Source organism: Seriola aureovittata, chromosome 8 (assembly GCF_021018895.1).
Source record: "Seriola aureovittata isolate HTS-2021-v1 ecotype China chromosome 8, ASM2101889v1, whole genome shotgun sequence".
Classification (NCBI taxonomy): Eukaryota; Metazoa; Chordata; class Actinopteri; order Carangiformes; family Carangidae; genus Seriola; species Seriola aureovittata.
In genome coordinates, this window is record NC_079371.1 from 28437470 (window position 1) to 28463126 (window position 25657).

The window sequence follows — 25657 nt, forward strand, 5'->3', positions numbered from 1 at the left end:
GCTGTATCGGCTGGCTGCTTTGATTGACTTGGTGCAATCTCATGTTCTATCCTACATGCTGTGACGATGATGCATCATGCCCCGCCCCTAGTTTCAAGCAAATTTTTATCTGCATTCACACAATTTAGACATTAGCATAGTGAGAGCACCACCAAACAAGACAAGACACACACACACACACACACACACACAGAACTCTAACCTAGTACTCCAGTGACTTTGAAATAGCTCTACACACCTTGACCGGGTCATCAGGAAGTCTTTTTTTTTTACAATGGCATCAGCATTGGGATCAGGAGACAAGGGGACACAATTCACAGATGAGGTAAGAAGTTTAAGATGTAGAAGAGGAGAGAAGAGGTCAAGACTAAGAACATGACCCAGCTCACTTCTATGATATCGGAGTGAATTAGTCCCTGTTATTGTCACTCACCAGGAACTAACATGTAATCAGAGAGAGTTGAGATAGAAGAACTAGAATCATCTACTGTAACTGTGTCAGGTGGGTGTCTCCACCTCCCCGCACCTTTAGGAGACCAGAACATAGACTGTATATAAGTACCAGAGGCAGGTCTGAGTTATAGACTGTATATAAAAGTCTGAGATTATGGATCAGATTTTCCACAAGCCACAGATCTTCAGAAGATTCTGACATTAAAATGGCATTTTTCAGACAGATCAGGAGAAAATGAACCTGTTTCTGTCTCAGCAACAAACTCTTGTGAGCTCTGGCAACAACAAAACTGTTAGGTTTTGGTTTCACTGCTGCTGTATTGCTGTAGTAGTTAAAACTGAAATAAAACTTGTATTTGCGTAATAAAACTATTATTATTATTATTATTGTAACATTTTGGAGGGAAAGAAGACAGTCTAAGACTGATATGATCTTGTACTGGGTTTATCAGATATAAAACTAGTAGATAAAAACGAGCAGCAAAATCAGACGTAAATTCAAACTGTATCTAGCGTCGTATTGTGTTGTTGTCATGGCTTTGACCGTGGTTTGACATGAACAAGCAATAACGACCGCGCCCACTCAGGAATCAGGAAGTGTACACCATTTGTTATCATTGGCGCTGCTTGTAATGGCTCATCTTTTGTTATAAAGCATCTTTGATGTAATCAGCTGCAGTAGATATATTTCAGAGGGCGAGGACATGATGAAGATTAGAGAGGAAGCTGTCTGTGCAAATTCTCATTCGTCCAGGTCATTGTTATCTCTTTCTCAGATTAAATCGAAGGCAACTGGACTTGTATTTGTCTGTGGAAGACGTTTCGCCTCTTATCCAAGCGGCTTTCACAGGTACCTTGGTGGACCCTCCCACAAGAGGTTAAATGCCTGGGTCCTACTCCACTTTCTTGGTCAGACTAGTGCGGACTACAGAGACCAATACATAAGAACTGATGAAGCCGCTTGGATAAGAGGCAAAACGTCTTCCACAGACAAATACAAGTCCAGTTGCCTTCGATTTAATCTGAGAAAGAGATTAGAGAGGAAGGTAATTAAGGGACACACTGCAGTGTGGGCTGCAGGACTAATGAAAAAGGTTTGGTGGTCGGACTCGGGACAATGTTTTTTTTTTTATTTTTATTTTTTTATTGAAGCCGATACAAACAAACAAGGCACAGCATAGTCATACCAAAATCGCACACATTTGCCTTGGGTTGAGCAACCTCAGTAATACAAAATATACATTGTGAACCTAATTATAATGCAAAATAAAATCAAATAAAAAGAAAAAACATACAAAAAAAAAAAAAAGAATAAAAAATAAATCACAAGGGCCATCTCATATTAAATCAAATCTTTTAAGTAAAGAAAATAATTTAAGGGCTTTCTGCTCTTTAACAAGACTTAAGGACTTACACAAGAGTTTTAGCTCATTCCTCCAATGGGTCAAACACGGTTTGGTCTTAAAATATCTACACTTGTGAATGAAGAACTTTCCTAATAACACCAAAATATTGAGGACAAAGTCCTTATTCTTATCTTCAACAAAAACACCAAATGTAACTGTCTTCACTGTTAAAGGTAACTCCATTTCCTTGGACTGTAGCCAGCTCTGCATCTCACTCCAGAAATATTGCACTGAAACACAATGAAAGAAAAGATGTTGCAAAGTTTCAATTTCCCTTTCACAAAAAACACAATTATTCAAATCAAAATTAAATCTTAATCTTAAAAACTCGTTTGTTGGGTAAATTTCATTTAAATTTCACTTTGGGAGGGAGTGGAAATGAAATATAATTTTTTCTTATTTTACTAATCTTTTCCTCTTCAAATTCCTTGAGGCTATATCTTCTTCTTACTGGGTTAGGGTAATATTCTTCTAGCAAAATGTTTCTAATAACTTTGTTAGCACATTTAAGGTCACAAAAATCTAATCCTTTGATGCAGAGCTGTCTCAGTTCAGCAGAGACCTTAGAGTATCGAATGTCTTCTCTAACCATCGACCTCAGAGAAATTGGTATGGCTTTTATCACTCTATTATAATGCTTAACATTACATCGAAGTTGGTATTTTTTACAAAAATGCTCATGCTGTAAGACATTTCCAGTATCATCCAGAAAGTGTGCAACAGCCCAGACTCCCTTTGATCTCCAATCCTCTATATACACAGATTTTCTACTAAGCAATATGTACCTGTTGTTCCACACAGGTGCGTTGTGTGGTGTAAAATTATGGCTATAAATGAACTTCCAATAGAGAAGGACTTGCTGATGGAAAGCAGAGAGTTTAAGTGTTAATGAGCTACACTCAAAGTCACAGCGCAGAGACTCGGGACAATGTAGGAGCTGACTGAATCCGGAAGATGGCAGTAATCCAACTACTGCACGGAAGTTTTACACATTTCCGGTTCCGGTCCGCCTGACAGCAGCCTTTCTCGTGAATATATCAGTGCTAAAGGGTGGATGGATGTGTTAACATCAGCAGACACATTAATGTAAAACCATGGAGGACAAGGCACGGATACAAGAAGCAATTAAAATCCAGGGTGAAGTGGTCCGGAAGTTGAAGTCAGAGAAGGCGAGCAAAGACCAGGTCAGTCTTCCTTCAGGTTTTTAACGGTGATGAAAAGGCAGGTCCGCGGCACAGTGAACAGCATGTTAACACAGGAGAGCTAGCTACTAGCTACTAGCTACTAGCTACTCCCCGAGACCCGGACATGAACTTCATTCATACAGCACAGCACAGCTAAGCTACCCGGCCTCAGCTAGCTAGTGCTAACATAGTGTAACTGACTGGATGTTAGCATAGCGACTGTAAAGGTAGATACAGAACATTATATTAACAAAGGAGAAGTTTTAGTCAAGACTGACACGATGTGTTGAACTCAACACTTTCAACTCAAACCTTTCACTCGAACATGTGAACAGACAGATGATGCAATAACTCTCCTCATTAACACAGACGGTGTTTGACAGTTTGAAGCTGACCGGGTTTCTTCAGGTGTCCCCCCTTATCACAATAAGATCTGAGGTCTTCCAGGGACAAGATACCACCAAGTCCTAAATATATCCCACAGCTTTATCATCAGAATATTACCGAAACAAGTTGTCGGTCTTTATCTCACAGTGAAATAAGATGACAGCATCTATTTAAAGGGACAGAATAGTTAGTGGATCCTCTGTGATGTTGGTCTTCTTCTGACAGACACCACAGAAGAAGTGACATCAGGTGGAGGCAAGTGGTAGGAGGTGGAGAGAGATGGAGAGATGCGGAGGGAGGTGGAGAGAGATGGAGAGAGATGGAGAGATGCGGAGGGAGGTGGAGAGAGATGGAGAGAGATGGAGAGATGCGGAGGGAGGTGGAGAGAGATGGAGAGAGATGCGGAGGGAGGTGGAGAGAGATGGAGAGATGCGGAGGGAGGTGGAGAGAGTTGGAGGTGGAGGCCCACTCATGGAGAATGATTAAAGCTGAGTTTTTAAGTGTTTTGTGAGACAAACATGTAATAACAGATGTTATTAAAGGAGTGTCACAGTGAATTGGCATCAGACAGCTGACTCTGTATCTCAGACCTATCTGAATTCTGTGTTGTGTCAGGGACAGTGAGACCATCACATGTTTAACCATGTGACAGGTGGTGGTTGAAGAGAGAGAAACAGTTCAACAGACCTTTCACTGCAGACATCTTGACTTCAGCAGGAGGAGCACTAGTGTTAGTACTTTCATTTTCAAAGGCTGTGTGGTGTTCAGGTGTCACAGTCACAAATCAAAAGTTTTTCTACAGGCATGTATCTTGGTAGTAGGACTGACTCATGGTCTTTATTTGGACAGAAGTCAGATTTGACCATCATTATTGCATTTTAGGAAACATGACATAGTAAATCACGGATTTAACTGTAACATGCTGGACACAGATACACTCAGTATGACACACAGTGACCTGTCTTTCTGTCTGTCTGTCTGTCTGTCTGCTTGTCTGTGTGTGTGTGTGTGTGTGTGTGTGTGTGTGTGTGTGTGTGTGTGTGTGCGAGCTGTATTGGGCTGGCTGCTTTGATTGACTTGGTGCATCTCATGTTCTATCCTACATGCTGTGATGATGATGATGATGCATCATGCCCCGCCCTCCCCTAGTGCTAGGGTTGCTTACCAATTTTTTCCTGTTCTTCCTGCCTGACTGTGGATGACCTGCTCTTCATCATCACCTTCATCTCTGTCTGTGAATCCAACCCTCCTGGATGATACTGCACAACCCTTCTTCTACTGACTGTGATTGGCTGCTGTGGCTGAATCTGGACATTACCATTGGATAATGCTGTACCCATGATGCTCTCCTGAACTCCTGCTCGTCCAATCTCAATTTTTTTTTTACTGTTATATTTTCGTCTGCCTTTTGCTGTGGGATGAACATGCTGGGTACATTCTGTGTTCGTACCTGTTCTGGTCTGATGGGCCTTCGGACTGCAAAACTTGTCCGACCTCTGCACTCCTTTCCTGGGATCACTGTGGCTCAGGTAGGCCTCTCTGCTGTGAGCATGAATGTGTTTGCAAACTGTCATGTTTAGTTTTCAAGTTTGTCACTAGTGATGACTAATGTAGCATCACACTGTGTTCCCAAAGTTCTTATCTTCTGGTGTGTGTGTGTGTGTGTGTGTGTGTGTGTGTGTGTGTTTGCGTGCGTGCTGCAGATTGATGAGGAGGTAGCCAAACTGCTGGAGCTGAAAGCTCAGTTAGGAGATGATGGCAAACATCAGTTTGTCCTGAAGACGGCGAAGGTGAGGCTCCTGTTCTCACACACATGCATGTGATGCCTTCACCTCGTACCCTGTTTTCAATCACCTACAGGCGACACTGAGAGAAATGAAACAGTGGAAGAGGAAACAGTGAGGCTGTTTCTTATCCTCTAATCACTGAGCTGTGTGACTGTTCTGTTAGTGCTGTTTAGTTTTGATAAAACAAGAACTCATCCCTTTATTTAATCAATGCAAACATTTTCAACATTAAAAAGTGATTTTCAGAGACACAAACCAAATAAAGACTTTGTATGAGTAAATCAGATTAATTAATATTCATACGAACATCTGATTATTCAGTATAAAAAATATATTTAAAAAAGAATCCCAGGAGTTACAGTCTGTGTTCTGACCTTCCCTCAGATTAACACGAGCTGCCTGAACAGACACTCCACCACCTCGGTTCACATGTTAGGCAGATCAGCCTGCTAGCGCTAGTGATAGCTTAGCAACCCTGGTTACATACAAGTCCTCACATTTTCATCTTCGGTTGACATAAAGAGGAAGTGACACTGCATTAGGGCTGGGCGATATGGCAAAAATATCATATCACGATTTTTTTAAAATAAAATCACGATTTCGATTTTATCACGATCTTAAATTGGAAAAAGAAAAACAGACAATTTAGACCAAAGAAACTTTCTTAACAGATTTTATTTCAAATAGTCGCCAACTCCGTTTGGCTTTCAGCCATCGCTCTCCATGTGCTACCGCTACACACAAACAAGGAGGCGGGTAGGAAAGCGCGTCACTGTCCGTAATTCGCTATGATTGGTGGGTCAGGTTGACGACGTCAATACGTCTGGTGCGTCAGTGCATTAGCATAGAGCTGCAATTTATAGAATGTGCCCTAGACGATCCCACGATCTCTTCAGTTTGAAAGATCGTCTTCACGTTGTAATCCTTCACAATCTAATATCGTCATATCGCCCACCCCTACACTGCATCATTGATTTTTGTAGTAGAATAAATTCCTAAAGCTCTCATTTCGACGTTCAATGTCAAATTCACTTTGTTTTAAAGAAGTTTATGTAAAACTGAGTTGACAGACGGAAACACAGCACCTGTCTTTCTCTGTCAGGGAACCAGGGACTACAACCCCAAACAGATGGCCATCAGAGAGAAGGTGTTCAACACCATCATCAGGTGCTTCAAACGCCACGGAGCAGAGACCATAGACACACCTGTGTTTGAGTTAAAGGTACGTTTTCAACACACCTGTGTTTGAGTTAAGGGAACGTTTTCAGAGTCCTCAGGCTCATCGTGTGTTCGCTGTTCATATAAAGTCTATCATCTTCCTGTTGGTGTGCAGGAGACGTTGACAGGGAAGTATGGAGAAGACTCCAAACTCATCTACGACCTTAAAGATCAAGGTGGAGAGCTGCTGTCCCTCAGATATGACCTCACTGTATCCTTCATGAGCCTAATTAACACCTTGTTTCACATAGACATAATTCTAGTAGACATTGTGTTATTTTGTCACATGCTTGTGGTTTATTACTTTAAACTTTTTCTTGTACATTTTTTTATGCACCCTCACCATTGTTACTGATCTTTTTTCTTGAACACACTATAGCGCCCCACACTAACCTCCTGTATCAGCCCATCTTCTCATGTTTGACCTACAGCAGCCACACTTCAATGTTTCTGTTCATCAGATTTGAGTTTCCTGTTCATAGTTATAAAATACTCCTGTGATTTTAAACAAACTCTGTCTCACTGGACGACGGCACAGGAGTGGTACCACTGTAATATTCAGCAGCTGTTTTACTGAATTATTTTGACTCTTTCTGCTACCAACATGAAAGATGGCGACTGAAAATATCTGCAACATTGATAATTCTATTGTCTCATAAATGTCAGTGTGCTGCCTGCACGTTGTTGTCGTTTGTCTCAGCTGTGTTGTTGCTGCTTCTTAATTCTCAGTGAATTACAGATGCATTTAATCCATAAATCTGCTTCTGTCACTGATGGAGAAACAACGTTAGAGTGAAGAAGCTTCTTATTCATGACAGTGCAACAGGTCAAACACATAAATCAACATCTGAACAAGAGATGTGGTGGAAGAACAGTTGTACTGCTACAGTGTCATCCTGTCACTACAGCAGTTGTTGAATAAGAATTTTCATGAAAACAGGAATTGGTTCATTCATCGTTTGGTTTTAATCTCTAGTGAAAAATGTAATAATTTCATTGCAGTTCTCTTTATCAAAGTTTGAGGTTCATGTAGAATAAAAGGTCGTCAGTGAATATAATAAATTAATATAAATGATCCCTGAGCAGTGAGTGCTGTGTTGTCCTTGACCTGCCGTCTTTCAGGTGCCCTTCGCCCGTCACCTTGCAATGAACAAGATAACTAACATCAAGCGCTACCACATTGCTAAGGTCTATCGCCGTGACAACCCAGCTATGACTCGTGGACGCTACCGAGAGTTTTACCAATGTGTGAGTCATCGTCGCGTCTTTCTCTCCTGCAGGGATCGTGGGTCGAGTTACTCATGTGTTAGATCTTTGGGATTCTGACCGGGTTTAGTGCACAACACAACACAGAGGGACACTACTACTGATCTACTTCAATGAATTAATGTGTGTGTGTGTGTCAGGATTTTGACATCGCAGGGCAGTATGACGCCATGATTCCAGACGCTGAATGTCTGAAGATCGTCCATGAGATCCTCAGCGAGCTGGACCTCGGAGACTTCTGTATCAAGGTAAGTCACATGACTTGAGGTGAATGTTCAGAAGGAGAGAGTATGATCCTCACCTCTGTGACCTCCTCCTCCATCTGCAGGTCAACGACAGACGCATTCTCGACGGGATGTTTGCTGTGTGCGGAGTCCCAGATGACATGTTCCGTACCATCTGTTCCACGGTTGATAAACTGGACAAGGTGTGGGGACTCATCCTGGGCTTTCAGTTCCAGCCTCAGTTCACCTCTTCATTTACAGGGACAGGTTTAGGTAGATCTGTAGATGGTACAACTGTTGGTATGAAGTCCAGATACTGGTTATTGTGATGTTGACCTTACTGTTGGTGTCTTCTATTTTATCAGTGGTTGCTGTCTGGCTTTGACCCTCTTCCTCTTCCTCCTCCTGTAGATGGCCTGGGAGGACGTGAAGAAAGAGATGGTGAATGAGAAGGGCCTGTCAGAGGAGGCAGCTGACCAGATTGGGGAGTACGTCAGTATGAAGGGTGAGACCTTCCTGTGATTCACACTAGAAACAGATGTCAGTGGGATGTTGGTGCTTGTTTGATCCACGCAGACTCCAGCCTCTAGCTACACTGTCATCAGGAGCAGCTGTTAGTGGTTCTCTGAGCAGCTCAGGCATCAGGCTGACCAAAGATGAAATATCTTTTTACTGAACCTATTTATCTGACAGCTACAGTTACTACTCACTGTGCTGATGGAAGATTTTACAAACAAAATGATCAATTTTTAAAACACAATACATAGCTACAAAATAAAATACACAGCACTGTATACAGTAGACACAATGAGCTCAGTGATCACTTTATTTGGTACAGTCTATTGTAATTCAATTCTGTTTATTATAGAGCTCAGGGTATCAGAATATTAGGAACATCTTGTGAATATAATTCAGTCCTGCACAACAGCACTATGAGCAAATTATGTCATTAAACCTCTGTGTCAACAACAACTGAACATTATATTATCATAACAGATCAGGTGTATTTCCTTTAATTGTACATGTAAGGGAAAAATCCAGTCACTTGTTCAGCTCCTTTCAAACATTCAGTGGTTCAGACTTTGTGGGCAGCTAGTTAATGAACAGTTAGCAGATGAAGCTAATGGACACAGTGGAGCAGTTAGCAGATGAAGATATTTCCCTGAGGAGTTGGCAGAAACCAAAAACAAGAGTGAGTTGATCAGGTGTTCACAAACACAACTCCACCTGCTGGATGTGTTAATACACACCTGTGTGTGTTGTAGGTGGGATGGACTTGGCAGAGCTGCTACTTCAGGATCAGAAGATGTCTCAGAGTAAACAGGCCTGTGCTGGTCTCTCTGACATCAAGCTGCTCTTCCACTACCTGCAGCTCTTCCAGGTCACAGACAAGGTGAGTGATGGTGTCACACCATAATACCTTCAACTTTTCCCATGTTTTCTCCTCCTCTCTTTACCCTGGTTCATGTAACTGATTGTTTCACTCTGGCACTTTTTTATTGTCTTGTCATGCTGTGTCGTCTCCAGGTGGTGTTTGACCTCAGTCTGGCTCGTGGTCTGGACTATTACACAGGAATCATTTATGAGGCAGTGCTGACTCAGGCAGGTGTGGCCCCGGTCCCCACTGAAACCCCACAGGGGGCTCCTGCAGAGGAGAGTGTCAGCGTGGGCAGCGTGGCTGGAGGGGGGCGCTACGACGGCCTGGTGGGCATGTTTGACCCTAAAGGCAGGAAAGTGCCATGTGTGGGCGTCAGCATCGGCATCGAGAGGGTCTTCTCCATCATGGAGCAGAAAGCTGAGGTGATGTCATCATTATCTTCGTTTCTCTGACCGGTTGAATTGTGTTTGTTTCAGGTGTTTAAGTGGTGTATTGATAATAAGCGTGAGTCAGACTGTGACATTGTTGTGTTGTTCAGGCTTCAGCAGAGAAGGTCCGGACCACAGAGGTTCAGGTGATGGTGGCATCGGCTCAGAAGAACCTGCTGGAGGAGAGACTCAAACTGGTCACTGAGCTCTGGAATGCTGGCATTAAGGTGTGTGAGTGTTTTCTATGATCTGTACTAACTTTGTGCAGCCTGACAGTTTTTATGTTTCTTCCTTTTCTGGTTTTGTCTTTTAACCTCTGGCTGCTCTCGCCGGCCAAGTCTTGGTCCTGGTTCACACACATTAAAGTTATGAACACAACCTGACTGTTGTAGTCCATCCACCTCAAAGTTGGATGTGTTGTTCACTCTGAAGCTTTTCTGCCACATAACATTAATAAAACAGCCTCACATACCTCAGGTCACCACAACACTTTAGAGAACGATGCTCTTCATTTTTATATGTTGACACCAGAACATTGTTACAGACAAATAACTTTAGTTTAAACGAGTGAGTTCAGAATGAATTACACAGGGGTTAGATAATATAGTGTAAAGCAGTGGTTCTCAAAGTGGGGTTCGGGGAGCTGGAGATATGCAGCAAAAATGTATTATATTATTATTATTATATCATATTTTCACTATAATTTCACCCATAAGTAACACAATGACAGAGTGTATGAGGATTCGGTAATGGGGTTAAACACTTTCTGAAATAAAACATCTAAAACATCATCTCTGGTCGCATTTGTGTCAGTTTAGGGTCTTTGATGTGAAAAAGTTTGAGAACCACTGAGGTGTTAAGTTTCAAAAAAGTTGATTCTGATTCAAAGTTAGCTCTAGCATTAAGTAGCTTATAGCCAGCCAATTAGCTTCCTGTGTGTAGCAGCACAACATTAGCTTGATGTTTCCATGGTGAAGGTTTTAGAAGCAAACAGCTACACTAACTGTAAATATACAGCTGTGGCTCTCAGTGTAGCTTCAGTACACTCATACATCTTTATGGCTTCAACAGGAGAATAAAGCATCGCTGAGGCAGAGAACACAGCTGTGTAAACAATATAATACTACACATAAGAAATAATATATGTAATGATTGCAGTCACATTATGATTATAATCACAGTTTGACTATTTTAAATGCGATGCGTTATATGGATATTCGTATCAATATTGATGGACCGATTGATCATCCTTACATGTGATGTTTCCCTCAGTGTAGAGTTTTGTTGCAGAATGAGTTGACCGCTATATTTATTAAGACTGTGTGTGTGTGTGTGTGTGCGTGCGTGTGTGTGTGTGTGTCTCCAGGCAGAGGTGATGTACAAGAAGAACCCCAAACTGCTGAGTCAGCTGCAGCATTGTGAGGAGTCAGGGATCCCCCTGGTGGCCATACTGGGAGAACAGGAGCTGAAAGATGGAGTGGTCAAACTACGAGTGGTGTCCACTAGAGAGGAGGTACACACACAGTGACACACACAGAAAATGTGTTCTCAGACACTGACACACTGGTGGCCCATGAAACTCTGCATTGATGGTGTGACTCAGTTCCCTCAGTGACTGATGATGATCCAGTCCTGGACACTGGTTTAAAAAGTCTACTTCACTGAACAGATCTGTAGTGTAACTGACAGTGGTGTGTGCAGCTGTTGCTTCATGTGAGTTGTGTTAATGCAACAGTGTGACTGAGATTTTTCTCTACAGGTGTAACGCTGCCTCTAATACCTGATGTTTTATTGGAACATTTTTGTAAATGAGTGATCAGGATTATTTTCTCAATTATTGGTCCAGAGAATCTGTTCTACCATGACAGATCAATACTGTCATTTACAATGACATTTTAAAGTGTGGTTCTATAGAGGACTGTGACAGTACACTGGATATATACACATATGAAACATAACAGCTGGAGGTACACAGTTATACATGTGAGAACGTGGTTACATGACTGACCTCACTGCCTCTTCTTCATGTTCTCTCTCCTCAGTTTGACATCTGCAGAGCTGGTCTTCTGGCTGAGATCAGGAGGAGGACCTCTGAGGCCTAGCTCTTCCTGTATCTGACCCCACCTCTATCACCTGATTCGTTCAAACACATACGCTCTGCAGAATCTTACTCTGAAGTGCTTGTCTCGTCATCTGTAAAGCATGTTGGAGCCCTGCAAACACATCAGTCTCATTTTCACACAGACAGCAGGTGGAGCTGTGACAGAGCAGTGGAGCTGACTTCAGGTTTATAACATGATGTTCTTGTTAAAGGGCGTAGCCATTAGAGAACATCGGGGGAATATGGTGTCATTTATATTTAATATGTTTGAATTCTGTGTTTGAGAGATGAGTACAGATCAATGATGTAAATCAAACTCCTCCCGTCCAATCAGTGTCCCAGACTCCATAAAGCTGCTGCAGGTCAGTTTGGTCTTCATCACATGAATGATAGAAACACAGCGTTCCTGCTGGTGTTTTACCTGCTCAGGTGAGAACCTGTTAGAGACATTTACTCTGAACCATCAGACTCAACTAAAGGCTCATAACTTCATCAAACAGCTTCTTCTCTCCAGTGTCTGAAATAAACCTGTACATGTCATCATGGTGCCCAGATTCATGTGTTCACTGATATGAACTTGTTAGCTTGCTTAGTGTTACAGGTGTGTCTGGTGTCTGACTACTGACTACTCCTCCAGTCGATCCATCCTGACGTTTAGATTAGATAGATCCAGTTTAATGAATGCACAGAGTTTATTGTGCATAAAGACGCTTCAGAGGAGCCGGGTTCTCTGATGAATTAAGCCTCTATAACTTTATTATATTGTAGTGCAACTAATGGAAACTAAAACTTGGTATGAATCAACACCTATCACAACCGGAGCAACATCACTGCAGGATTCACTGTGAAGCAGGACTATTGAACTGGGTTTGTTTGTAGCCCAGTGTTCCTAACAAATTGGTAGAAATGGTGATTTGTTGTAAATTACATTGGGCTTGTGAACCGGGCCAGAGGACCAGTATTGATGTATGCAGTCTATTCCCACCTTTTATATTGTTTTTAATTGTCATTTATGGCAACATCAACCCACTCTAATGGTGGATGTGGGTAAGCCAGCTCAATAACCTGTCTGGAGATAAGTTTGTTGTTGCAGCCAGACTCATGACACAATGTTCATCATTTCTCATTTAATTAAAATGAGGAACCAATTAACAATAACACAAAACGCATGCATAAAACAAACCACAGAAGATCAAATCAGACAAACAACTCTACTGCAACTACATTAAAACATGCAGAAATCAACCACATTTAAGATCAAACCTTTTTTAGATATTACATCATTAATCAAACAAACTGTCCGAAACAGTGCTGCAGGATGAGGCCTGTTATTTCCTGAGCTCATCAGTGGGAGAGCTGGTTACGGTGAACCCTCTGCAGGACCTGCTGGGCTGCAGCCTGCCGAGCTTCCTCCAGCGTATTGGTGGGAGTGGGTCCCGGCAAGATCATGACCAGGCCTTTGAATGGCACAGTTATCCCAGGGATACGCACTTTGTAGATAAAGTAGAGGTATCCATCTGGCCCAGCATGGCTGCAGTACATCTCATACAGTGGCTGGCCGACCCCAGTCGCCTCACACACCTTCTGCAGGAGCATCACTGGGGCTGCTGCAGAAACTAGATGCCCCCCCTCAGAGGAGAAGGTGGGGGAGTAGGGGGTGTGTGGGGATACAGCGGGTCCTCCCACTGCTCTGCAGAAACCTGGAGGGATGGATGGATGGCAGGCCAGACGAGGGGGCAGGGCTGAGGCCGGAGGAGAACTCAGGATGTGGCGCAGCGGCCTCAGGGATGAAGCCAGGAGGCTCATTGAAGATTTCTGTGGAGGCAGCGGCTCGTCAGAGCTCGAGTTCACTGATGACTGCCACTTGATGGAGACGGTCAGAGCAAACTGCTTCTTGAATGCTGGATGTGGAGAGAAAAGGAAGTGCAGCAGTAAGGACCACAGTTACAGATCCTCCCTGACATGAAGCTTTACGTTAGCTTGACACCCTTTTCAATGTACTAAACCTTTTAGTCTTTGTCAATCTAATGAGAAACAGTTTGGGGACTGAAACCTTATGTTGGTTAAATAATGACTGATGTTTTCAAAATTTGCACAGTTTTACTTCTTGTGATTAGTTGAGTTGAGAAACTTTATCTGATGTATCTAATATGTCACTGCCCAAATACTTATGGACTTTTTGAAATGCTATCTACAAATTAATAATTTTTCAAATGAATTCAGCATTAAATGTAATGCATTGGATGATTTATTTCTTTATGTTAAACAAACAAACAAAAATTTATTCTCAAATTGCTGTTTTAAAACACGACTGTTTGCCCTCCTGCTACACATGTAGTTGTCTCGTAGTGTCTGTTGTCGGTTGGATGTCATGTTGCTGTACCGGCTCTTTTCAGTCAAGACTCTACAGGAAGTGTATTACATTGTTGGACTACAACTACCATTATACCATAGATGGGGATTCCTAAAAAAGGAAAAATTAAACAATAGTGGCATGTGTTTGGGCACTAAGTCAGTTAAACGTGGTGCAAATATTCTGCTTCGAAAAAGAGCAAAAAGGAAACACTGCACAGAGGGAAGAATGGACTCAAATTAATAGCAGGTTCTGGACATAAATGACCTCCAGTCAGTCCAGAAAAAGGCTGGATTCTACAACAGGACTATGATTCAAAGAGGACCTCAAAATCCACCATGAACACACGAAACACAAGCTGAAGGTTTTGGAACAACCCCCACAGCTCCCTCTGTGTTATGCCCAGTGACGTTTTCTTGTTCTGAAATAACTGATAAATCCGAACTTTTAAAATAGGATTAAGAATGACACCATCTCCTTTCTGCACCATCCATGAATAAATGCTCCACAACAGTGTAAATGAGACTGAAGTAGACGTGTCCACTTCCACAAATGACAGTCTGAAACTGACTGATTCTTTGATCACTGTGAAAATTTCCGTGCTCTATTAAAACTCACTATATAAGAGGTTGACGACATAACTGGGACCATATTTAAAGCAACACATTGACCCCGTGTATCGGTCCATCATCACGAGGAGCTCACATACCTTCCACCAGCATCTTCTTGGCCATAGAAGCAGTGTGGTGGGATGAGAAGGCGACTATAGCTGACACCCCCTCTATACCAGCCCCCGCCTTCAGAGACACTCTCTCCACCCCCTCTGCCAGCACACGCAGCACCTGGAGACAAAGATTAGTCACAGAGAGACGTTCACAAAGCAGTAGAAGGGCAGCAGTAGGGCCGCTGTCATTTTCAGCTGTGAGGCTGAAAAATAAGACATCAATATTAAATATAAACTTTTAGACATTTCTGTTTTCAGTTCCCTTTGACACCATTGCCCATAAGCTTTAGACCAGCGGTGTGGAGTGAGGACCTGTAATATACTGTAAGTCAGTGGTTATTTTGTGCAGGTTGACCAGCCTCTCCTGTCCACACGTGTTCCCAGAGAAATTTCCACCCTTTTGAGGCAGGAAGGAGCAGGTCTACTGACGTGCTGGTGGCTGGTATCCTGTACATAAACCGGAGCAGCTTACAGTTGTGACCAAAATTATTAGCCCCCCTTATGAAATTAGACAAAACTCTTGATTTCTCCATGGAAATGGCCATTAACAACACTTGTTTGTTATTTTAGAAACAAATACACTACAAAGACAAAAGTTGACAAGTTTGATTAGGATATCTTATTGATACAATGAGTTGAAACAAAAAAGGGCAAAAATGAGAAATCCAAAATTATTAGCCCCCTGGCCATTAATAGTCAATAGTGTACCCTTTCTGAGCCACAACTGACAACAACCACTTAGAGTAGTTCTTTACCAGGTTGGCACAGGTCTCCTGAGGGATTTTGGCCCATTCTTCCATTGCAAATTGTTCCAGCTGGTCCAAATTGCATGGTTTCCGAGCATGGACATTGACTTTGAGCACCTTCCACAGGTTCTCAATAGGATTGAGGTCTGGGCTCTGTGCGGGCCACTCCAGGACCTTGGTTTTGGTATCCTTGAGGAATTGTTGGACCAATTTCGATGTGTGCTTTGGGTCATTGTCTTGTTGGAAGACCCAGCGACGACCTAAGGATAGACTAAGAGCTGATTTCTGCATATTATCCCTCAAAATGTCAACATAATTTTCTTTTTTCATGATGCCAGGCTCCCGAACAAGGTTCCCTGTGCCTGAGGCTGCAAAATAGCCCCACAGCATGATGCTCCCACCACCATGTTTAACTGTGGGAACTGTGTTTTTAGGGTTCAAGGCCTCTCCCTTTCTTCACCAAACATAAGCAACATCCATGTGCCCAAAAAATTCCAGTTTAGTCTCATCAGACTTCCAAAACTCATCTTTACCTTTCAAATGTTCACGGGCAAACCTCAGTCTGGCTTTGATGTGCCGCTCTTTGTGTAAAGGGGTTCTTCTTGGACGATGGCCATGAAGCCCACCACGATGGAGAGCCGTCACTACTGTGCTCCTTTAAACATCAACTCCAGAAGAGGCCAGGTCAGCAACAATCATCTTGGCAGATGTCCAGGGATTCTTGCTGATATCTCTGACAATTTTCCTCTCCAGAGTTTTTGGAATCTTGCACTTACGACCATGCCCAGGTTTATTTCTTACAGAATTTGTCTCCTTGTACTTGGCAATGATGCAACGTACAGCGGTTCTAGACACTGTGAAACGCTTGGAAATGGCAGTGTAGCCTTCCCCCTTATCATGAGCCTCCACTATCTTCTTTCTGAGCTCAAGACTGATTTCCTTTGGCATTGGCATGGTGAGCAAAAGTAGTCCCTGTCAATAATGTGTTCAAGTGCCCTGTTCCTTGGAGTCCTTTTATGCTGATTGAATGTTCAGGTGTTGTTAGGAAGCCAATTGACTGCACAGGTGTGGTTTGGAAGCTGATTGGTTAATTAGGTGTGTTTTTGAAGGCAAGAATTCACATGGGGGGAAATATTACTGACCTCCTCATCATGGGGGCTAATATTTTTGACATCCCCATTTTTCTCTATATTTGATATAAAGCAAGCCTAAAATGTTTTTTATATAACAAAATGTACCAAAAGCTACTAAAAAGCACTGGTGAATGTTTGATTATATTGAGTTTTATCAATGCTGCAAACATTGGGAAGAATTTTAGGAAAATGTTCCATAATTCCTGGGGGGCTAATAATTTTGGTCACACATTGTATAGACCTCAGAGAGTCCTGTAGGTCATTCTCACTAAGATGCTGTGCTCTACCAGCTCTCCTGGTGCCCTGTGAAATATATTGTTGTTGTACTGTACTTGCAGCTCGTTCCTCAACTTCTGATTATCAAAGAATGGATTTGTTTTCATCAGCCACTCACTGCTGGGAAATGATGCAAACGATGTGATACTGTGGTGCTCCAAATCTGCAAACCTTTGGGTCATGTGCAGTACCACACTGTCAACAAGGGTTCGTCTCCCTCTGGTTGCTGGTTAACCTCCTGCTCATCATGAAGGCCTCTGAACATCTCATCTCTTTTTGTGGCTTGAAAGCGCTGAGTGCGCTACTGACATTACTGTCACTTTTTGATGTCCCCTATCTTACTTTGCAGAACTTAGAAGAGTGGTTCATTAGGCTGACGGAAAGACACCGAGCAGGAAGGTAAAGTCAAAATCTTTTTGCTTTCATGATGCACTTTGTGCAGTGGTTTTTCCCCTGTCATGATCTTATTGAAAGCAATGAAGAGCGACCTGCATCCTTCATGGATGGATTCACACAGTGATTCCTATCTCTTACATGAACGGGAAAAAAAATTGATAATGACATCAAGACTGGCAAAAAACTGTTTGGCTGCTTGAATCTTATTTGTGCCTTGTACTAAAACTATTTACATTTATTCATCTGTCAGATGCTTTTATCCAAAATGACTTACAGTGAGGGATATCACTAAAGCTTCAGTGCAGTAGGAGACCTTGGTGTAAGGACTAAGCACTACATCTATTTAATAAGTGAAGGAGATCAGGTAAAGAAGTGCAGGACTGCTGCATTCTGGACCATCTGTAAGGTATTCACTGTGTGAAGGGAGGTCCACCAGAAGAGCACTGCAGTAGTCCAGGTGAGAGATAACCATGGTCTGGACCAAGAGCTGGGTGGAGTACTGAGTCAGGTAAGACCAGATTTTTCTGATGTTGTACAGAGCAAAGAGACATGACCAGGAGACGGATACAACATGGTCATAGAAGGAGAGCTAGTCATCAAACATGAGACCAGGTTTCTCTAAACCTTGGTTGAGTGCAGAGATGAAGAGGAGATTTTGATATAGATATGATGATAGGAGAGATTGATTGGCTGGGATGACTAAGGGTTTCTCAGTCTCAGAGAAAGGACATGATCTGCACAGAGACAGTGGGGTCATCTGGTGGGAATGACAGGTATAATAACAGGTATAGATGGGTGTCGTCTGCATAGCAGTGATATGAGAAGCCATGTGAGTGGATAATTGGACCCAAGGAGGTGGTGTATATTACAAAGAGGAGGGGTCCCAGTACCGATCCTTGGGGCACTCCTGCTGGTCTCCCACTGGACCAAAGCTTTAGTGGTGTCCCTCACTTACAAATCTCTTTGGATAAAAGTGACCAATGAGTAAATGTGAATGTGAATGATTTCTGAATGCACCGTGAGTCTATCTTTGTGAAACTGACCTCAGCCAGATCATTATAACCTTCATGAGGGGAAAAGTTATTGCAGGATAGTTGTATTAGAAATGATTAGTTTTAGCTGCTGAGTGTGTTTTCCTTTCATGCTATCACAAAGACGAGCTATAGTGCTACCATACCTGCAGTAGGTCCTCTTGCCTAGTGGAAGCTGGCAGGTCTTCGATACAGAGGTGTCTCTTCTCTGTGCTGCGGTGGACACTGAGGCGGAAGCCAGGCTCCAGCATGTGGCCGTGCAGCAGGCGGATCGCGTCAGCAGCGACACCTGACGAGCTGTATTTGGCGTATGCGAAGCCGCGGTTCTGCCCACTGAAGTTCATCATGAGCCTGAACTCCCAGAGCGGGCCCACGGAGCTGAACAGGGGGATCAGCAGGTCTTCGTAGGCGTCCCGTGGGATCTGGCTAATGAAGACCTCACAGCGGGCTCCTGGGGTGGGACCGTCCCACACTGACAGCGGAATAGACAGGATATGCCACCTGATCATTTGATCTATCAATCACATTGGTTCATCAGCTCAAGTAAGAAATGAAACTATTTTACTTGCTACGTTTTCAGCTAACATAGAATAATAAAGAATAAGGCAGAAGGTATTTGATCTTTCATTCTTGGCATCAATCTAACATCATCTGTGTAGCCACTGCCTGATAGAGCATTTGGTATGTGCCATAGACTTCAGTATCAAAACATAGTGTGGCATTCTTCATTTACTTGGCTCCGTTTTTCTGAACACAAAATGCTATACTCTTAATTTTGGCTTCAAAATCTCACACTTAGCGGTGGAGACCTGGTATTAAACGGGCCCAGGGCTAAATCTTTTAAAACCATAGAATTGATAAGTTCTGATGTTATCAGTTCTGCTCTCTGCACTGGAGAAACTAAGAAACTAGTTAAGCTCCATCTCACACGCTGGAGCACCATGCAGCACACAAACACACAAACACACAGACACTGCTCTTAGTGATGACGGCAGAGAGAACTGATCACTCAAACGTGTGGGTCAGTGTTTTGCATGTAATGGTGAAAGCATGAGAAATTGTTGAACATTAGTCACATACAGGTGGAGAAATGCTCTGTTTTCCACCGGGGAGGGGGTGGGGATTTAATGATCAGGGGTCTGCCGGTAAGTGATAAGGTTAGTGACCAAAGACACACGCAGCTTTTCACAGTTCATTCAGTGTAATAACACTATACAGGAGTGGTTCCCAACCAGTGGGCTGGGGGCCTTTGGTGTCCTGTGGATGTATTGCACATGGGCTGAGAAATCATTTGCAAAACAGAAAAGAAGAAAAGAAAGAGATAAGAAAAGAAGTGCAGGTAAAGATTGCTGTAGGGCTGCAACTAACAATTATTTTAATAATCGATTAATCGGTTGATTATTAAAATAAAAAAAATATGTTTTTTAATTCCATCTCTTTATTCAAAAATAGAACATTCTTTCAAATTGACAACAGTGCAGAGAAAGTGCAGACACAACAGGTTGTTGCTCGAACGTCCCTGAGCTGTTCAACTAATAAATTATAAATAATAATTTAATAAAAAAATAAAACACAAACTGACAAGCTTTGCTACATCAAGTAACTTTAACAACAGGCCATGGACTAACACTACACTGCTTGGACTACACACACTAAAAATGTTGCTAGACAAATGTAAACTTTTACCATCTTAGCTCTCCCACTGTCGTTAGCTAGCTGACGTTAGTTTAATGAACGTCTCGTTATTGTCAAGATGGATCACGAGGAAACACCACGAGACAAACTACCAGAGAGACTAACGTTACGTTTCCTCATTTCAAAACGCAACATGTGGGATTTTATTGTGACTTACCCTGCTGTAATTCTCCCTTCCTCCTCCTCTGCTCCACCTCAGCCATGTAATGTAAACAGCTCTGTGCCACAGCAATAATTGTGTGACACAACGAATCGATAATGAAATTCGTTGCCAACACTTTCAATAATCGATTTTATCGATTTGTTGTTGCGGCCCTAGTTAGCAATAAGAGCTACTTAGACATGTTAGGGTGTTAGAGGTGTTATGTGCTCCTCTCTGAAGAGATGAGTCTTAGCATTACTGACTGAAGTTGATTGAAGGGAGGTTCACCAGAAGAGCACTGCAGTAGTCCAGGGGAGAGATAACCATTGTCTGGACCAAGCGCTGGGTGGAGTACTGAGTCAGGTAAGACCTGATTTTTCTGATGAACAGAGCAAAGAGACACGACAAGGAGACGGACACAACATGGTCAGAGAGGGAGAGCTGGTCATCAAACATGACACCAGGTTTCCCTAGACCTTGGCTGGGGGAGATGAAGAGGTGATTTTATATTGATATCATGATGGAGAGATTGTTGGCCGGGATGACTAACAGTTCAGTCTTAGAGAAGTTTAGTTGAAGGTGGATGTGGATGTGTCAGAGAGACAGGACTAGATCTGCTCAGTGACAGTGGGGTTGTCTGGTGATAATAACAGGTTTAGTTGGGTGTCGTCTGCATAGCAGTGATATGAGAAGTCATGCAGGAGGATAACTGGACTCAAGGAGGTAGAGTATATTACAAAGAGGAGGGGTCCCAGTACTGAAGGGGATGGGATATGGAGGTTTGTTCTTGCCATGACACACTGAAGTAGAGCCCGGTGTGATAGGATTCAAACCAAGAAAGGTCTTTACTGAGATGTCAGAGAGAACAGACAGCAGCATGAAGTGGTTCACTATCAAAACCTGCTGAGAGGTCCAGTAAGATCAGAACTGAGGACTGACCTGCAGCTCTTAGGGCTTCTGTCACAGACAACAGAGCTGTTTCAGTGGAGTGGCTGCTCTTAAAGTCTGACTGATCTGGATCAAGGAGGTCATTCTGTCAGAGGAATTGTGAGACCTGATTCATTCTATACACTTAGATAAGAATGGAAGCAGTGAGACAGGTCTATAGTTCTCCACTTAAGCAGGGTCCAGTTAGGGTTTTTTGATCAGAGGAATTACCAGAGCCAGTTTGAAAGCAGTTGAAAATTCCTGAAGCCAGTGACGCATTGAACACGTGTGAATGCTGGTACAACTGTGGGAGATATTGGAGGAGTTTTGTGGGAATGGGGTTCAGTGCACATGTAGAAAGACGGCTGTTGATGAGGAGTTGGGACACATCGTTCTCAGTGAGAGGGCTAAATGAGAGAAATTATGAGTTCTTGACTGGATGAACAACTACATGATAGACTGGAGCCATTCACTCAGCTAGAGGGCTGAGTGAGGTACTCAACAGAAGAGGCAGAGAGGGACATGATAGGGATGTGGAGAGTGTCCTTAACCAGGGGAGACTAGTTGTCTCTGAGAGGTTCAGAGAATAGGCAGCTGATGTCCGCCACCACCACCGCAAAGAGGTTTGTGTCTGGTGGGAGTGGTGAAGGATCGAGTAAAGTTTTGAAGGTGGAAAATAGTTTCAGAGTGTCTTTACTGTTCCTCGTTCAGAGTATTTTCTGTAGCTAATCAACTTCAGAGTAGACAATCTGCTTCCTGATTACACCAGCACGCATGCCTGGTGTATGAATGGTCATGTGATATGTTTTCAGGAGATTATTTCTGATCCAAAGCTAAAACACTTGTTTGGACGGAGATTGTTTCATTCTAAGATGAAATGAATTAGTGTGGACGTAGCCTGCATCAATACGCAGAACTACAGTGAATTAAGATTTTGCCCATTTGACAACAATAGAAAAAAAACATGTGGTGGTCAATGCTGCCATAATAAATCAATACATCAGTGTATGGTAAACACTGCATCTAGTGCTGAGGTTGGTTTGTCTGTTCTGGGCTACTGTAGAAACATGGCGGTACAACACAGAGAGCCTGCCATGTTATTATGAGGACCTGCTCCCTGTGTATATAAGAAGAACTTATTCCAAGATAACAGAAACAAAATGACTGATTATATACTATTTAAAACATAATGATTAACATTACATCCCATGTCTGCTGATAGATCCCTCTGAATTCTACACACTGGTCCTTTGATATAAAGTAGTATGAATAACATCTAATGAAATTCATCTTCAGTCACAGTCCAGATTTCTGTATCTCCTAGTTTCTCCAAGCAGCTAGCTTCACTGTGATCCTGTGTAAGGATGTGATCCTCTCTTACCCTCAGGTGGTCCTCCATATTTTCTCTGCCCATTCACTTGAGTCAGTTTTGTATTCGTTGTTTTCAGCCAGGTCTCCAGCGCCTGCACACGCTCAAGGTTCAGCACCTGATGGGAAAACAGAGTGGGATCAATTCATCAGTGACAGCAGCTCTGATAATCAGTAAATATATACTTCACACACACACACACACACGCACACACACACACACACACACACACACACACACACACACACACATTATTACATATATTATTATTATTAGACGTCACAGTGGTTTCTGGTCATTGTTAGATTGAGTTTAAATGATGATTTTTCCAGGTCTTCAAGGCGATCTGATCTTCTAACTCTCACTGATGGACCTTGAACAAAAATCCCTGTGCACTGGACTGACGTGCACTAGGGTTGGTAGGAAGTCAATGGCAGACTTCATCCACAGTGGAACTGGTGAAAAGATTTCCTGTGTCTCTCCCGGTTCACACAGATGGTCATGCAGAGCACTGCATTTATTAAGCACTGTGGTCCTATAACATTTACTCCTCTAACATTCACTCCTATAACATGTACTCCTCTAACATTTATTCCTGGAACATTTACTCCAGTACATCAAATTGATGCAGCATAACTAGAGATATCATGTTTTTCATTCCACACATTCTTCTAAGTTAAAATTTGTTGCCTAGATCACCCACAATGCAACTTGACCACCTACAGTTCAGTCAGGGTTAGGGTGTTTTACTGTAGAGCTTGGTACTGTCGTAGGTCTGGGAGGCTCACTTCTTTCTTTCAACTCCAGTTTTTTAGGTTTCAGAATTCAGTCTGATCCGATGATGACTCAAGTGACATCACCTGAGGACATTTATCCGACTTCTCACAGCTCCCTCTGGAGACACTAAAGGCCTTTTACAGGCACAACTTTATGAGAGCTGCATGCAGGACAGCAACTAATCATTTATCAATGTGGTGATTATTTTCTCTCTTACTTCTTTGATCTTTAAAACATTAGAAAACTGTGAAAGATCCTTTACAATATAGAGTAGAAGGTGACATCATTGCATGTCATGTAATGAAAACCCTCAGAAATATTCAAATAAATAAAAATCAATTATCAAAACAGATGCAGATCAATTTTATTTTGGTGACTTAACAGTTAGAAAATTAAACATTTCTATCAAAAAATCTCTGCAGCAGCAATTTCAACATTACCATTTTTGCATTAGATTGTATCAACATTTTTCTTCTCACACAGTGACCAATGATGTCTTGTTATTTCCTCAGATTATTATCTTTTAAAAATCAAAGTCATTCCTCAAACATCATTAGAGTTGAATTGATACTCATATGAGTCTCAGAAGTACCTCTGATCCTGATACCATGTCATTTATGAATAAATTAATAAACCATTGTTTCACACCAGGAAATCAATTCTTCTTCTCCAATCTAAAACTGTAGCCTACATGGGAAGTTTCATTGTGCAGCCACTGACAGAACAGGTTTTAGGTAAATAGTGTAACATTAGCAAAATGTCAGCAATTTGGAAGTCAGATTAGCTAAGAGATTATATTCAATTCATGTATCTTTTCATGTTTTACAAAAAGTGTAACCTGAGGCACACGACACTGACAGTGATCCTATCACATCCACACAGGCTCAGTACAGCTGTTAAAATCATTAAAAATGACTTTAAATGCAGAGGTATCAGCTGCTAAACACGTTCAGGTATCAGAATCAGATCATCTCCACGTCACATCATCAGTACTGAGGCAATGATCACCTGACCAAGAACTACCTAGTTAACAAAGCACCATATACAGGTAAATGGGGTGTTGTTGTGTTTTACACTAACTTCACTACAATATAAAATAAACTGATTTTAAATGTTCTGGACTGTAAAGCAGTAAAATCAACATTCTTTCAAAGCTATTGATGATGCAGATGATTCTGTAAACACTGCAACATGGTCAATTCAACAGAACCAGTCAATTGTGTTAGTCCACCGTCAGGAACATGTCAACTGCATAAAGGTGGGAAACGTTTATCTAAAAGCCTCAGGTGTCTGTTGGTCCTGGTCAGGTGTGTTCACTTTCAAACCCCGGGAGCGGGAGTTTTATTAACTTAATGAGCAGCAGGTGAGGCTCAACCAAACCTGACACCGGAAAAGAACTTTTGAAAAGCAACAGACAGCACGAGGACACAGTGTGTTTATAAACAGCTCTAGAAGCGCGATACAAACTATCCACTTAGTCAAGTCCAAGCTCGGACCCGGTTTTACTATCTCTAACCGGACCCGGTTTTACTATGTCTAACCGGACCAGGTCCCGTTAACTAATAAACGACCAGTTTATCAGAGGACCAGGGTCCACGGTGGAAACGTTACCTGGTTCTTCTTGTTCTCCATCAGCTCTACCATCACTATGCTCCGCGGACACTGACGCCACTCTGTTGCCCATTGGCTGAAGAAGGCGTGGCTGCACCTGGATCCCTCCCACTATTGGACAGCAAGGTCCGCTCGATACCGCCCACCTTCCACCGTCCAGTCAGTACCGTGGGCTCTGAGCCCGCCCACATACTGATTATTGATTACTGATTTGATCAGTTCAAATCTGTGCGACCTGAACCTACCTTACCCTAATCTGCTAACATACCACAACTTACATTACCTTACAAACTTTATTGTCTAAAATATCATAGAAATTGTATTGAAATTAAATAGGACGGAAACCAACATGACAGGAGAGAGCGTTTTTAATCCTCTACACACTGAGCAGCAGGGACTTGAAATGTAGCAGGATAAACTTAATAAATGTTTTTTCACATATATACAAAGGCCCACAAAGATTTCATAAAGAAAATGTTGACTGAATAAAAACATTTGCTTTTGAAAGATATCACAGTAACTTCCATAGGCTGACCCATCTGTTAGGTACCTACATGCTAAATGAACAGGGGTTAGAAGATGTGGGCTGTGGAGGGGAGAGGCGCCTTGTTTAGCTGATATGTACTATGTAATATTTTTACATTT

At 42.4% G+C, this 25657-nt stretch overlaps 2 protein-coding genes across 4 annotated transcripts; one reads left to right on the top strand and one right to left on the bottom strand.

Annotated features, from left to right (window-relative positions):
* The first annotated feature begins 179 nt into the window (after positions 1-179).
* Positions 180-12372, top strand: hars (histidyl-tRNA synthetase). 3 transcript variants are annotated; one of them, XM_056383110.1, is made up of 14 exons: positions 2891-3043; positions 4580-4959; positions 5134-5220; positions 6320-6439; positions 6551-6646; positions 7558-7683; positions 7842-7949; positions 8030-8128; positions 8337-8430; positions 9191-9318; positions 9453-9725; positions 9842-9958; positions 11098-11244; positions 11774-12372. In XM_056383110.1, the coding sequence occupies exons 2-14, from the start codon at positions 4849-4851 to the stop codon at positions 11831-11833; spliced, it is 1566 nt and encodes a 521-aa protein (XP_056239085.1). In that variant the 5' UTR covers positions 2891-3043; positions 4580-4848; the 3' UTR covers positions 11834-12372. The 3 variants fall into 3 exon arrangements, with proteins under 3 accessions (XP_056239088.1, XP_056239086.1, XP_056239085.1); XM_056383113.1 differs by lacking the exons at positions 2891-3043; positions 4580-4959 and adding an exon at positions 180-325; XM_056383111.1 differs by lacking the exon at positions 4580-4959 and having other exon boundaries at positions 2861-3043.
* Positions 12373-12944: 572 nt separating this feature from the next.
* dnd1 (DND microRNA-mediated repression inhibitor 1) lies at positions 12945-25110 on the bottom strand. Its single transcript, XM_056383114.1, has 5 exons — positions 25013-25110; positions 22637-22742; positions 18638-18963; positions 14895-15027; positions 12945-13733 (listed from the first exon to the last, which is right to left on the bottom strand). The coding sequence occupies exons 1-5, from the start codon at positions 25043-25045 to the stop codon at positions 13177-13179; spliced, it is 1155 nt and encodes a 384-aa protein (XP_056239089.1). The 5' UTR covers positions 25046-25110; the 3' UTR covers positions 12945-13176.
* Between the last annotated feature and the right edge of the window lie 547 nt (positions 25111-25657).